Source organism: Drosophila innubila, chromosome X (genome assembly GCF_004354385.1).
Source record: "Drosophila innubila isolate TH190305 chromosome X, UK_Dinn_1.0, whole genome shotgun sequence".
Classification (NCBI taxonomy): domain Eukaryota; kingdom Metazoa; phylum Arthropoda; class Insecta; order Diptera; family Drosophilidae; genus Drosophila; species Drosophila innubila.
The window spans coordinates 3961781-3976508 of record NC_047626.1 but is presented as its reverse complement, the minus strand read 5'-3'; the positions used below and the strand labels follow the sequence as shown (position 1 = coordinate 3976508).

The 14728-nt window shown below is 30.8% G+C and overlaps 1 protein-coding gene across 1 annotated transcript in view; it reads left to right on the top strand.

The window, feature by feature from the left end:
* Positions 1–14728, top strand: part of LOC117793304 (relaxin receptor 2) — a 47396-nt gene that overhangs the window by 20403 nt on the left and 12265 nt on the right. Inside the window, exons 5-12 of the mRNA XM_034633591.1 lie at positions 3893–3970; positions 4148–4219; positions 8682–8753; positions 10644–10715; positions 10794–10937; positions 11073–11144; positions 12979–13122; positions 14301–14417. Of these exons, the coding sequence (XP_034489482.1) occupies positions 3893–3970; positions 4148–4219; positions 8682–8753; positions 10644–10715; positions 10794–10937; positions 11073–11144; positions 12979–13122; positions 14301–14417 (771 nt within the window). The remainder of the gene's footprint in view (positions 1–3892; positions 3971–4147; positions 4220–8681; positions 8754–10643; positions 10716–10793; positions 10938–11072; positions 11145–12978; positions 13123–14300; positions 14418–14728) is intronic.

Here is a 14728-nt window from a genome sequence, read left to right as displayed (position 1 = left end):
CCCTTGAGTTCTTTATCATTTACCAGCTTCATTAAAATTGGCAATAGCAAGCGCATATTAACATTTTAGAGATAGAGATAGAGACAGAGATAAAGATAGAGATGGAGATGGAGAGATATTAGTGTCTTGCTGTGTTTATCTTAAACAAACACATGCTGAGTCCCCATACAAATTATACACAGCAACTTGACAAGAGTTAAGGGTGCAACATTTAGTGGCAGATGGGGTAGGAAGCAGAAGATGTTGGTGTCTGGCTCATAACGTGTTTTACAGCCGGTTGCAGTTTATGTGCCACTGTGCCAAAAGGACACTCTTCCCCTCTCCCTCTCTCTCTCTCAAAAGTCGTTAAACTAGTTTAACATACGACCAGAAGGTCCGAGACACTGAGAAAACTTTAAAATTTCATAAGATCAGGTCAGCAACAACAGCTACAGTGGTCGTAATTGGAGTGTACAGTGGAAAAAAAGTGAGATGTAAGAGAGTAAAATTATTGGGCTTTTAATGTAACAGCAAGCAAAAAATTTGAGAGTTTGAAGAAGAGAAAAGAAAAGAAGGAAAGTCAAAGAAAATCATTTTCATAGTTTGAAATTTATCAAAATATCAGAAAGAAAAAGAAAGAGAGTGAGTCAAGGAGAGGGAGAGATAGAGAGAAAGAACGAAAACGGTTTTTGATTAAAAATCAAAATAGAAAATATACGTAAAAAAGGAAAAAAAATACAGAGAGAGAAACAGATTGATCAGTTGATTTTGTAATCAAAACTAACAATATCAACAAAAACATAAATTATATATTTTTAAAGTATTTTTGTAGTTGGAACATAATTATTAAATTAAGACAATTAAGGAAAAAAAATCAGAGAGAGAGAAACAGAGTGATCAGTTGATTTTGGAATCAAAACTAACAATATCAACAAAATAAAAAAAAAAACTATATATTTTTAAGGTATTTTTGTAGTCAGAATATAATTATTAAATTAAGACAATTGACAATTACTCAGCATTAAAAGAAAAGCAAATAAGCCTAAAATTTTTTAAACCATTAAAAAAGAAAACCGATGATCAAAATATTAGCAGAAAGCAAAAGGCAGTATCGAATGGGAATCAAGAATTTTAAAGTCGGTTTTTCAAAATTAAACGTTTGGAATTGATGTCATATCGAAATCCTATTTTTTTTTTTTTTTTATGTTTGTTAATGTTTTCGTATTTATGAAAAATATTCTCACAATCCCAAATTTTATTTTTCTCTGTAGAAGACACTCAGATTGAATAAATTATGTAAAAATGATTTTTATATGAACTAAGATAAGTTTTATTAAGCTGCGAGCGGTATTTATTAAAAATTCAATAATTTATAGGATTATATCGACAGCAAATAAACATATTTTATAAATGGAAAAAGTTTGTTTAAGAATCGGTATTATTGCATAAATTTTGTTGGTACAATTTGCTGTTGTCAGGTCTAGATGATTTACGCAATTATAAGGATACTATAATACAATTTGTGAAAACCCTAATTATTTTATGTGAAACGAGACAAATATTGAAATTTTTTAAATTCTTATTATTTTTGGAATAGCTCTAAGTTTCTCTCAGTGTAACGCTGGTTGATTCAATATCTGCCTGTGTGGCCACACTTTGTAGTTAATGGTTCAGAGTGTCGGTTCAGACTGTCGGTTCCATGGTTACGAGCACTCGTATATTGCTTATTGGTGGAACATTGCTTAAGCCTAAGCACTTGAAAATCCATCATTTCACAGATGGGACTTCTTCTACTTCTCCTTCTTCTTTCCCTACTTCTCTCCGTTGTGGAACATAAGCTGCTGTCAAGTGTTGCTACGTGTTTTTTTTTTGGGGGGCATCTTGTTTACGTGTCAACTATTTTTTTTTTGGAAATTGACAAAGTTTTTCGACACGCCCTAATTATATAGGAAACGCAAAGACACAAGGATGACGCGTTATTGCAGTCCCAATTTCAGGCCCAGTTTCCATTCCAAGAAATGTGCGTAGGCATGTGTTAAAAATTAAATTGACCGAAGGCTGTCAAGGAAAAATGTGGGAGTTACAAATGTAAAGCTATGAAAATTTGAGTAGGCTATTTCGTTGCAAAGGGCGAGAGAGTGAGAGGGATGATGAAAAAGAGAAGATAAGTAGAAACGGACATCGAGTAGGTGCGAGATAAGGACAGTCCACGCTAGTGACGTAGGCAGAGTCCAAAAACGTATAAGAAGACATAAAGTGTGATAGATAAAAGAAATGAATAAAAGAAGAAAAGAAGAAAAGTACAAAGAAATAGAAAGTGATAGAAGTATATACAAGTAATGAAAGGAAGCTAGTTATATGAAAAAAGCGGAAGAATCGACAAATTTTATAAGCCCTATTAGAAATATAGATATATATAATATATAGGAAAAGAAAAGAATAAGAAAGGGAGACTAATATTTATTGAGTCCGACTTAGTTGGAATTATAGTGAGCAAAGTATAGATAAGAAAAATAATATGGAGAAAGGTTATAGAAAGAAATTAGTTAAAAGAAGTATAGTTTTAGACTTACAGAGGAGGAAAATTTTTTTTACAAAATTCATTAAATTTAAATGCAGAATGAATAAAAAAGCCTAATCATGATCAATATGACATTTTACTTTAAAATCGGTTGAGTTTTGACAAAGTTATGAGTGTTGGAAGTTAGTCAGGCCTTTAACCTAGCAACTTTACAAGACAAAACTTTTATTCAATTTGGCATGATTTTTTACAAAAAAATTAAAGCTCTCAGAATTAAGTTTAAAGTGTTGTTTTAAAATAATTGTGATATAAGAAGTTGATTTAAAGTAAAAACTTGTGATTTAAAATTTTCAATTTTCCAAATTCCAAAGGGGGGACCCTTAGCATAGAATGTCAATGTCTAATAAAATCCATAACAAAAAAAAAATTGAAGTTTATTAAAGTTTGAATGCAGAACGAATTTAGAGGCTGAATCAAGATCAAAATGACATACCGCTTGAAAATCGGTTGAGTTTTGACAAAGTTATGAGAGTTGGAAGTTAGTCAGGCCTTTAACCTAGCAACTTTACAAGTCAAAATTTTTATCCAATTTGGCATGATTTTTTGCAAAAAGTGAAAGGTCTCAGAATTAAGTTTAAAGTGTTATTTTATAATAATTATGATATAAGGAGTTGATAAAAATTAAAAACTTGAGATTTAAAATTTAAAATTTTCAAAAGTTCAAAGGGGGGACCCTTAGCATTTAAGTCAATTGCCAGATCTACAAAAAAATAAAGTAATTAAATTGTAAAGCAGAATGAACTTAGAGGCTAAACCATTATCAAAATTAAAATCTGTCTTAATTATATAATACCAAAACTGAAATAACATGAATTGTGCATTTAAAAAGTACTATTATTAAACTCTGAGAGTCCTAAAATATAGACAGCATGAGATATATGTTTATACTGCATACTAATTTTAAAATGATCATATTATGGTTTTGAGTTTACACAAAAGAATACTTCCACAACCGGATTGAAAGTATTTTGGCTGAGAAAACTCAATGCAATGTGTCATAATGAAAGAGCTGACTGTGAAAATTGAATACGGTTGAAATAGTACGAGTTCCGTTAGCTTTGTGTCCACACATGCCACAAAGTGGCACATTCAGTAACGCCCCCAAACAATGGCAAAGGCGAAACCAAAGCAAAGCAAACAAAATTTAATAAAATTCTTTCTTTCAATTTCAACTTTTGCATGTGATGTAAAAGTTTTCGCAGCGAAACTTGACAATTGAATTTTATATTTATTAAGTATAATGCATTGTTTTTCTGCCGTTGCTGTGTCTCTTATCTGTAGCTGTATCTTTTATCTGTATTTGTATCTGTATCTTTATCTTCCTATGCACAGTGTACTGAAGCTTTGCTCAATCCGTGAGATTGCCTCGCATGCATTCGACAGACTGGCCGCAATTTCCTTGAAGACACTGTAAGTAGATACTTGATTGAGGGGTGCAGGGTTGACTGGGAGGGGGAAGGGGGGGTGGTGAACTTGTGGAGGTCGTGGAATAACTCATAATTAAGTCTTATAATTTATGTGCACTTCATTTATTTTGTTGCTGAAATTGACCTTCGTCCTTGCTCTTCCTTTTTTTTCCTCTTCCAGTTATATGGACGATAATAAATTATCACGTTTACCAGAGCATTTCTTTGCCCCGGGCAATCAATTGAGATTGTTGTAAGTATTACTTATTAAACTTTTACTATAGATGTAATTATGTCAACGCGCGTTAACCGCATGCGCTTTTTATTGATGCGCTGGTCACACTGATTGCACCTTAAGCTGAATAAAAATCAATTAAGTTAAAATAAGTTAAAATATAAATTTGTCATAAGATATAGTAGTTATTTCTTAACTTAAATCTGTTTTAAAAAAGAAGCGTGATTTTTAGTCAAAATCAAATCAATTTATTGGATCTTTATTATATTAAAAAAAGTTTTTTTTTTTGCAACATTCCAAAATTTCACCCATAGTGCAGAATATATAAGGTTATATTCAAAACTGACATTTGCATAGTTTTATTGATATAAAAAAAAATAAAATAAAAAAATTCCTTTACAACAATTTATTTTAGTTCAGTTGTCTGAATTTATTTTATTATATTTTATATGATATATTTATAATTTGCATATTATAATATTAAGAGTATTTACACTGCTAGTTTAAATTTAATTTAGCTTGTCAACAGTTACAAACAACTCGTAATTCCCTTGTTTTCGACAAGAGTACAAAACTGTTGCCTATTCCCAGGCGCACTCATAAATTGCGTATACGCCGCATGCAACATTAAGGTGTTGCAGGCGTTAATGTGCTATTGTTTTTTCAGTGCTTAACAGATCTGCACATTAATTAACAGATTGACTTAATTATTTGCTATGAAATTGCAATTGCCATTTTTCAGTCATATAATGCAAAATTTAGTTAAATTTTCGCTATTGTTGTATTGTAAATAAATGTGCATTAACTATTTATGTGATGCTCGCTTATAAAATTACAATAAATATACAATTAAAAGCGACAGCTAAAGCTTTTGCTAAATACTTTTGTTTACGTACTATTTCGCAGTTTTGTATGCAAATTCAGGGAATAAATATTGAAAGTCAATGAGAGTTTAGTGGAGTCCACAGTTATGTACAAAGTTAGTTGATATAGTATAAATAATGGTAGTTATATTGATATACAATGCACTTTTAGGCATTGAAAATTCATGAATTATACAAAAATTTAAGCTACAAATTCCAGCAACTTAAAAAAATAAGTTTCAAATAACATTTTTTAGTTGAAAAAGATTTTTATTATTTGTCTTAACTCTATATAAAAATAAGTTTATATATTTTTGTATAAAATTAAACTTGAATCAATAATATGATATGATAATTAAGGTATTGTGTCAATATACAAAGATATATCAAGTTTATATATTTGTTTTTCTAACATAAAAAAATACTGTAATTACAATGAAATTTTGAGAACTTAAATTTATTAAACAATATATTAGAAATTTAAATTTCAAATATAATAATAATAATATATTGTTTTAAGTCTTGAAAATGTAAAGTTGAATTGAAATTTTAAAAGATGCACACTTAATTTAATTAATAATTAGTGAAATTAATAAAAAAAATATATTTAAAAATAAAATGCATGATTTAGTACAAATTTAGCTACACTTTTGCTTTACTTACTTTTCTTTCTTGATTTCAACTTTGCAATTTAAAGTTAAGCTAATTAAAATCGTTAGAGAAAATTAAACTGGATGTCAATATAGGCTATATTGCCATCCCGCTCTGTGGCCATGCATTGTATATGTTTTGTGCGCAACTGTACTTGCTGAAAAATGGAAAGAAAAAAACAATGTTGTCAACTTTTGGGCGCAACGAAAGTACAAAAAGGGGCTTATTATCTGGGTTTCGGGTCTGGCCTGAGGTGGCTGCAATGAGAAATGAAAAATGCTGTAATTGCCAATAACTATAGATATATGCACACAGATATGGCACACACACAAACACACACAGATATTTAGTAGGGACATTTTGAACAGGAGCAGAGACAGTTATGTGCACTCGCAATTGTTGATTATATCAACGTGTGTGTGGGTGTGTTCGTGTGTGTGTGTGTGTGTGTGTGAGCACCAACTGATAATAATCATGTGTATGTGTGTGTGTGTATGTCCCTTTCTCTCTCTCACCCATACCCATTCGCTCTGTCTCATTTTGCAGCTGTCATGCTTTTGTTGCGTATACGCATCGTATGCCATTTTGGGTCATAAAGTGGCCCATTGTTTGGCCTCCACTGAGCTGTAGCTTCAGCACCAGCCAGAGGTTAGAGTTTAGAGGTTAGAGGTTGAAATTCCAAGGGTTTTGAATTGCAGCTCAATCGACAATAAAAATATTAGCACACGCAGGCCAAAAGTAAAAGTTTCTCTTGATATTTCGAAGCAGGCGATGTGGCATGAAGGTTGCATGTTGTTCCGGTGTCGGTTTGAGAACGAAACGAACCAAAGACAACAGCAGACGGCGACAACAACACTAAAACGGAAGCAACAACAACAACAAAAGCAGCAATAGCAACTTTAGGATACCCTGTGATCAGGCACCTTAAATTTATTAGGAACGTCAGAGATTTGTTGACCTTGCAGAGCGCTGGATTTAACTTTGAGCAGATTGTTCCTATGGGAGCTACACTGATAAAAAAAATGTTCTAAAATCAAGATTTTGGTCTCAGAACTAAGATTTTTGGTCTAAAAAATGCGTAATAAACATAAAATTCTTAAATTAAGAGCGCACATCTTAGTTTTCAGAATATTTTAAATAAGACCAAGTTAATATTTTAAGAAGAAATGTTCTTTTAATTAAAATCAAAAAATAAAATAAATAAAATAATTTTTTATATGTTATTTATAATTTTTCTTTTTTTTTTTTTAATATTGATATACATTTTTTTCTGTCTTAGTAATTTTATAAATGTTAATTTAATTTATTACGAGTGGGACTCGAACCGCCGCCTACTGCTTCACAACTAAAGCGGTTTCTCTCTTATATTAAGTCCTTAAGATTTTTTAGATTAGTCTTAGTTTTAGTAACTTGGTCTTAAAATAATCTTATTTTAAGAACAAAATATTTAAGATGAATGTTCTTGATTTTAGAAGTTGGTCTTTTTTTTCAGTGTATATGATATAGTTACCCGATTTGAATAAATTTTCATCAGCTTATAAAGAAACAGTTTTAATGCAGTTTTTGTCGAATTGGCTTAGATATTTAAAAAAAAAAACAAAGACATTTTTCGTACTAAAACTTGATTTTCGACCGATCGCTTCTAAGGAAGCTATTTGATAAAGTGGACCCATTTCAAACAAATTTGGCCAGCATGTATATGACCAGCTTAAATGTTTATTCTATCAGCTTGGTTGAAAATTCTCAAAAAACAAAGACGTTTTTCGTACTTAAACTTGATTTTCAAGCGATCGTTCCTATGGCAGCTATATGATATAGTGATCCGATTTAAACCAAATTTGGTCAGATTTTATAAAACAAACACAAATTTATAAACTGCGAGTTTGTTTGAGATATCTTGAGAAACAATAACAATTTCCATTCCAAACCTTCATTTTCGACCGATCGCTCCTATCAGATTTGTTGAAAAATCTCAATAAACAAAGAAGTTTTTTGTACTAAAACTTGATTTTCAAGCGATCGTTTCTATGGCAGCTATATGATATAGTGATCCGATTTGAACCCAATTTCAACAGTCTATGCAAGACCAACTTAAATGCATATTCTGTCAGATTTGATGAGATGTCTCAAATAATATAACATTTTTTCGTACTTAAGCTTGATTTTTGACCCAAGGTGTCTATGGCAGCTATTTGATAAAGTGGTGCAATCCAAAAATAAAAACAAACTAAAGCTGCATCTGGTATTCAGAAACCTACATACCAATTTTCAAGTCTCTAGCTCTTATAGTCGCTGAGATTGTCTTGTTCAAACAGACAGACGGACAGAGCGAAATTGAATCGATTTTTGATACTGATTATGAATATATATAACTAATGGAGTCTTCCAAGGCTGCTGCTGCCTGCTACATACATACACACAAACACATTATACCCGTTTTTGGGCATTTTTAAATGTCGCAGGGTATAGAAAAGCATAACAAAAACACACATAAACAACTCAGTTACACGTTGTGGCAAGCAAGTGGCATGGCAGTGGCTAGGAAAGGGGGGAAAGGGGGTTGCAGCAGCAAGAGGCGAGTGTGAGAAAGGGGAGAAGGTGGGGGAGGGGGGGAAGGGGGTGGTTTCCTAAGCCACACCGGCGGCACAGCAGCTGCGATTTTTGGTTTTTCAACTTTCTAGCAGGCTCTGTTGACATTTTGCCGGACTCGGAGAAACAGAGAAAAGGAGAACCGGAGAAGCGGAGAATTTAGGACTCTCAGATGCCTGACTGTTAAATTGAGGCATGTGGCATGGTGGCATGGTGGCATGCAGATTGCATTTAATGGCTTATTAAAACGCTCTGTGTTTGTGTATGTTGTCCATTGTTGTGTGGCACATTAAAATGACATTACGACTAATGTGGCAAGTTGTGAATTGTCTTTTATATCTCAATTTCTCACTCTCTCTCTCTCTCTTTACCTACAGAATTTTGGCACGCAATCGACTGAGTAGCCTAAGTGCTGGCGATTTCCGTTATCTGCAACGCTTAGAGGAACTGTAAGTAGTCCAGAAATACAAAAAATCTCTTTAGAAATTCCCCCATTATCATAGCAAACCTCACACAACACTTTGCATTTCCCCCACAGACAGTGGCGTCCAATAAATTATTACTTTTGGGGTCGTTTTTCACATAAATTACCTAATTTATTTTTGTTGCTTCTCAAACTTTTATCTACGTTTTTGTGGTTTTTTGCGAACGTGTTCTGAATTTTAGCTGAATTTTAATTTTGCGTCAAGATTTTATTAAAATTGTTATTGCTTTAATTGTCGCAGTGAAATTAATGTTTAGGTGAAATTTACAACAGTTGTGAGTTGAATGCTTTACATTCATGTCATAAAATTTAAGAAATTTTTAAATTAGTTTATGCATTTTTTTTTGATAATTTCTAAAGGGAGTTTTTAGCTTAAAAGCTAGATTTTAGCATATGCCGCTGTCTTAAGTAATAACCAGGGACCGTAAATAATGATTATTTAATATTTTTTTTTACAAAAAAATCACTCACTTCTAATGAACGTAGAAAAAAACTAATTACACCAAAATTTTTAGTTTTGCACAATCTCTGCATTTATATAAACAATAGTTTATGACTTCTGTGTTAAACTTTTCATCGATATGATTAGATATTCTTGATCTATGGCTTAATACCTTTCATATGATACATCACATGACCTTCAAGGACGAATTTTAAGAAGTCATAAACTATTGTTGAGTTTTATTTTGAGCGAAAAAAAAAAAAATCATTTTCAATCATTATTTTTTGAGTTTTATGTTTTTGGTCAAAAATAATCATTATTTTTGAGTTTTATTTTTGATCAAAAATAATTATTATTGTTGAAGAAAATCGTAAAAATCATTATATAATCATTAAAAATAGATTTTTAAAATAAAACTTATAGTGATTATGGTCCCTGGTAATAACTGTTATATTGATGGAAAATCACTTTATTATTATTATTAATTTAGAAACAAATAAATGTGCGTTATTTTACGTGTATGTTGAATAATTTTGTAGGATTAAATATCTTCCGGAGTATTTTTGACGCTAAAAACTGTAATTGTAATTGTTGTTTCTGTATAAAAATATCTTTAAAAACTGGTTTAATTTTTATAACTTGTAGCGCTGGATGGTAATAATAATAATAATAATAATATGTTTTTAATTGTTTTAGTATTACCTTTACCACTCTTTCAAATATTTGTTATTAAGTTTTCTGCTCTAAACTATTATTAAAATTGTTTTAATTTCAGTTACATATTTTTGAAATTTTTTGAGTAGCACCTTGACTATTTAAGCCCCCCTTAGCTTACGCCACTGTCTCCAAATATTTTTATTCTATTTTTTGCGTAAAAATATTTTTTTTTAATGGTTTAATTTTCATAATATATGTTTTTTAATTTTTCGAGGGTCACCTTAAACATTTAAGCCGCCCTTAGCCTACGCCACTGTCTCAAACAATTGTTATTCTTTTTTTTTTTGCTTAAAAATATTTTTAAAATTATTTAATTTTCATAATATGTGTTTTTTAATTTTTTTTTTAGGGCTACCTTTAACATTTAAGCCCCCCTTAGCTTACGCCACTGTCTCAAACAATTGTTATTCTTTTTTTTGCGTAAAAATTATTTTAATAATGATTTAATTTTCATAATATATGTTTTTTAATTTTATGAGGGTTACCTTAAACATTTAAGCCCCCCTTAGCTTACGCCACTGGCTCAAACAATTGTTATTCTTTTTTTTGTGCTTAAAAATATTTTTAAATTGATTTAATTTTCATAATATATGTTTTTAATTTTTCGAGGGTTACCTTAAACATTTAAGCCCCCCTTAGCTGACGCCACTGTGCCATATAATTGCTGTTTCTCTTATTTTTTCTTTCTCGTTGCAGCGATCTACGTGGCAATCTCATAGCTGAGTTTGGGGCAAGCGTTTTTGGGCAACTGGAGAGTCTGGAGGTGCTGTAAGTAAAATGTCATAAATCACGCTTAAGTTGCCACCAGGTGACGCTCTATCTTTGTGTCGCCACTCTCATGTTTAGCTACCTGAATGAGAATCGCTTGCAACAGCTGCAGCCGGGCATGTTTCCGACCAACTTGCAACATCTTCATACGCTTTCATTGGCCCAAAACCAAATTGCGAGCATTGCGGCCAACACATTTACATTTCCGCATCTGCGACACTTGTAAGTATCAGCCAATAGGGTGGGTAAAAGGGTTGTTAAGCGTACGGAGGGGTGGAGGGGACTGAGGCAAGTCACTTTAAGAGGCACGCATAGTTTACAGATTCTAGCAACATTTTTTCGCTTCTCTTTTCTCAGATTTCTGGCTGGCAATCAATTGTTTCACATACGCGATGGAACCTTTTGCAACCTCAGCTATCTCCAAGGATTGTAAGTTCTAACAAATGCGAAACAAAACAATATTTAAGTTCAATGACTGCCTGTGTATATACCCTGTAAATAGCTTGAATAGTCCCAGTTAAGAGATAGCTTTAACTGAGCATAGTATAGTAATGCAAATTGTATGTTAATTTCTAATGTTTCTTAGTAATTAAAGAGTTTAATTACTTCAATAGTTAAGCACATTACTTATAATTACATAAGTAATTTTGTTAAATAAGAGTAATAAGTAGAGTATTTGTGCTACATTCAGTCAGAAAATTTAGTTATTTAAATAGTTGCACATTCAGCGTTTAATTACTAAGGTAAGTAATTAGGTAATTATGAAAGTTGGCCAAATTATTCTGAAAAATTTGCCGTAAAGAACTTTTAAAACTAAAGTAATTTCAGTGTGTAAGCTAAATTACACAAATAACTGCATACTCTGAATTTAATTACTTAAGTAATTACACATAACAAGACTGACTAATTTTAAACTTTGCCCACTCAAGTTCTCGTTTTAGCTATTGATTAAAATATTTTAACTAATTGATATCAATCAAATAAGCTAATTTTTTTTAAATCTTAATAAAACCTTAACTAATTGATCGCAATAAATTTAAATACGTTTATTTTTTAATACTTTATAGTAGAGTTATTTTTATAGAGCCTTTAATTACTTAAAAAAAATTCAAATGACGAAAGTTCTTAGCATTTATTTACATTACATATTTAATTGAAAAAATTTATTAATTTCCTGAAAGTTTAAGTGATCCCATTACTTACATTAACTTATTACTTGTGGTTATTATGAAATAACTGAAGTAATTATTAATCATGTTAAATTTAACTATGCACAACATATAACGTACATATTAATGTTAAATAATTAAGTAATTGTACAAAAAGGCTTAAGAAAAAATTACTTTAGGGCAACGTTTAATTACTTGTATAATTGTAAATTCTAATGTCAAAACTGATATAAGTAATTAACTGAATTACATGAGTATTTAATATGTGTTTGTGTGTAATTAACTTAATTACTTCAGTAATTGCAAAAGTAATTAAGTGAATTACACGAGTATTTAATATGTGAATATTATAACTTATGGTTAATTAATTTAACTTTGAAGACTTATTTAAGTAATTACATTCATTTAGTTGCACTGACACATTGCGTATACGTCGTGTATGCCCTGCAAAGTGCATACAACAGGGTATATCAAAAATATGTTGGCCATACGCAAACCCAAGGCATCTCTGAGGCATATAAAAATCTGTCGCGGCTTAGTTGTTCTGCGAGTTTTTCAATTTGCTTGGGCTTAGTACCAAAAACGAAGTGGAGTTGGGACGGTGGGTGGTTCGGGTGGGTGGTTGGGGTGGTGTCTGGTGTTTGTGCTTGTGCAACTTACGCTTGAGGAATTTCATTTATCAATAATGACCGAAAAAAAGGGACAGCATTCTGATTGGAATGCGAAAGCAAACCCAAAAAAAAAAACATGAAAAATTCCAAATATTTAAAAAATGTGAAGAAACAAAATGGATAACAGTTTTAAAAGAGAGAAAAACTAAAAAAAAAAAAGACTAAAAATAAAAACTAATCAATTGTGGGGCATGGCAAGTTTTGAGGGGCATAATGCATATTGAGTGGCAAGGCTGATTTGCATGCTGTGGCATGCAACAAATGGCGGTGCCACATTACGTGCGGTCGCAACTTTAATGATGAAAGTTTACCACGAGGTGGCAAGTGGCAAATGTTAACATCGTGAACTTTTAAGCTTGATTTGTTGCATGCAACCAACACAAAACAGCGACTGAAATTCAACTCCTTTTATTTTTTTTTTAGGCATTTAAATGAGAATCGCATTGAGAAATTCGATTTGCACGCGTTCGACTGTCTGGAGAATCTGAGCTCTTTACTTTTAACGGGCAATCGTTTTAAGACCCTCGATCCGGCGGTGCTGCAAAATCTCAGCAGTCTGGATTTTATGTGAGTACCCGAAATACCCGAAATAAGCACCATTAAAATGCTCCTGTAAAACTCCATTGAAACAAGCTACACAGAAAAAAATCTAGAATTAAAATTTACAACAGGGACTGTAATCATAATTTATTTATATTTATTTATATTTATTTATATTAATTTATAATAATTTATACTTATTTATATTTATTTATATTTATTTATATTTATTTATTTATTTTTTGCACGACTAAAAGCAGTCGGCAAAGAAAAAATTACCAAGTATAAAAATTATGTTAAAGATTACAGATACAAATACAATTAAGTACAATAAGTTTTATTATAAAAATTACAACATAATTATTAATTATTTTGAGCAGAAAAAATTAAACTCAAGAAATAATCATTATTTATGATACAAAAAATAAAACTCAAAGTATTTTGAATTTTTTAAAAGAAATATTTTCAAATTTTATATCTATATTCCTAGTCAAAATAACAACTTTAGTTTTATTTTTTAGCACAAAAAAAAACTCAAGAAATAATGGATAAATAAAACTTAAGAAATAGTCATTATTTTATGAGTTATTTCTCTTTTGTTATTTATTTTTTTTTTTGCTCAAAAATAACAATTATTTTATGTGAAAATAATAAAAATCATAAGTTTGAAATTTTACCATGAATTGAATAGATTAATGAAAAATTTTGGTATAACAATTATTTTATGATAAAATAATAAAAATCATAAGTTTGAAGTTCATGGTAAAATTGCATAGATTTAAAAAAAATTTTGGTATATTTTTTACGCACTTTTAAAGTTCTAGAAGTGAATAGTTTATTCAATTGAAAAAGAAAGTAACAGAATAATCATTATTTATCTCCCTGGTTTGTTTTAGCAAGCATTTTTCAAGTATGTATTGAGATTATAAATATTAAGTTAAGACAATTTGCAAAAAAAATAGCAATGAATTAACTTTAAAAAAAAATTCAAAACAGCTAAAAGATTTGATTAATTAACTTATATTTCGTTTAAAAAAATTCGGGACTATTGTACCTCTGACATTGTATAGATTTTATTTTATTTTACCGCATTTTTTTCTGTGTAACAATATCCATTTTAGCTCCAACTTTTATCCAGCTAAGACTCCAGTTGTAATTGCTGTTTCTCTCTCTGTCTGTCCGTTTATTTTTGTCTCTTTTTGCAGCTACTTCTCGTGGTTCCATTTGTGCCGCGCCGCGTTGCATGTACGCGTTTGTGATCCCCGTGGTGATGGCATCAGCAGCACCTTCCATTTACTCGATAATCAGCTACTACGCGGCAGGTAAGTGTCAATGCCACAGCTTTTATTGTGGGCAAAGCTGCAAGTAATCTGCATGCAACTTGCCTTGTCTTCCTCTACTTCTTTTTCTTCTTATTTTTATTTTTATTTTTATATGCATGTTTTGCATTCGTGTCCTTTGGAACAGACCCAACAGTTTACTGGCCAGACAGACTAAAGATATAACTATAACTTATCTCAAAAAAACTTTAAAAAATTATTTTTTTAATTTTTGACTGCTTCTTTTTCTCTGTTTAGCGCTTTATTCGCTATTTCAGCTGACTGAACTCTTTTTAAAATTCTATCTTTAAATT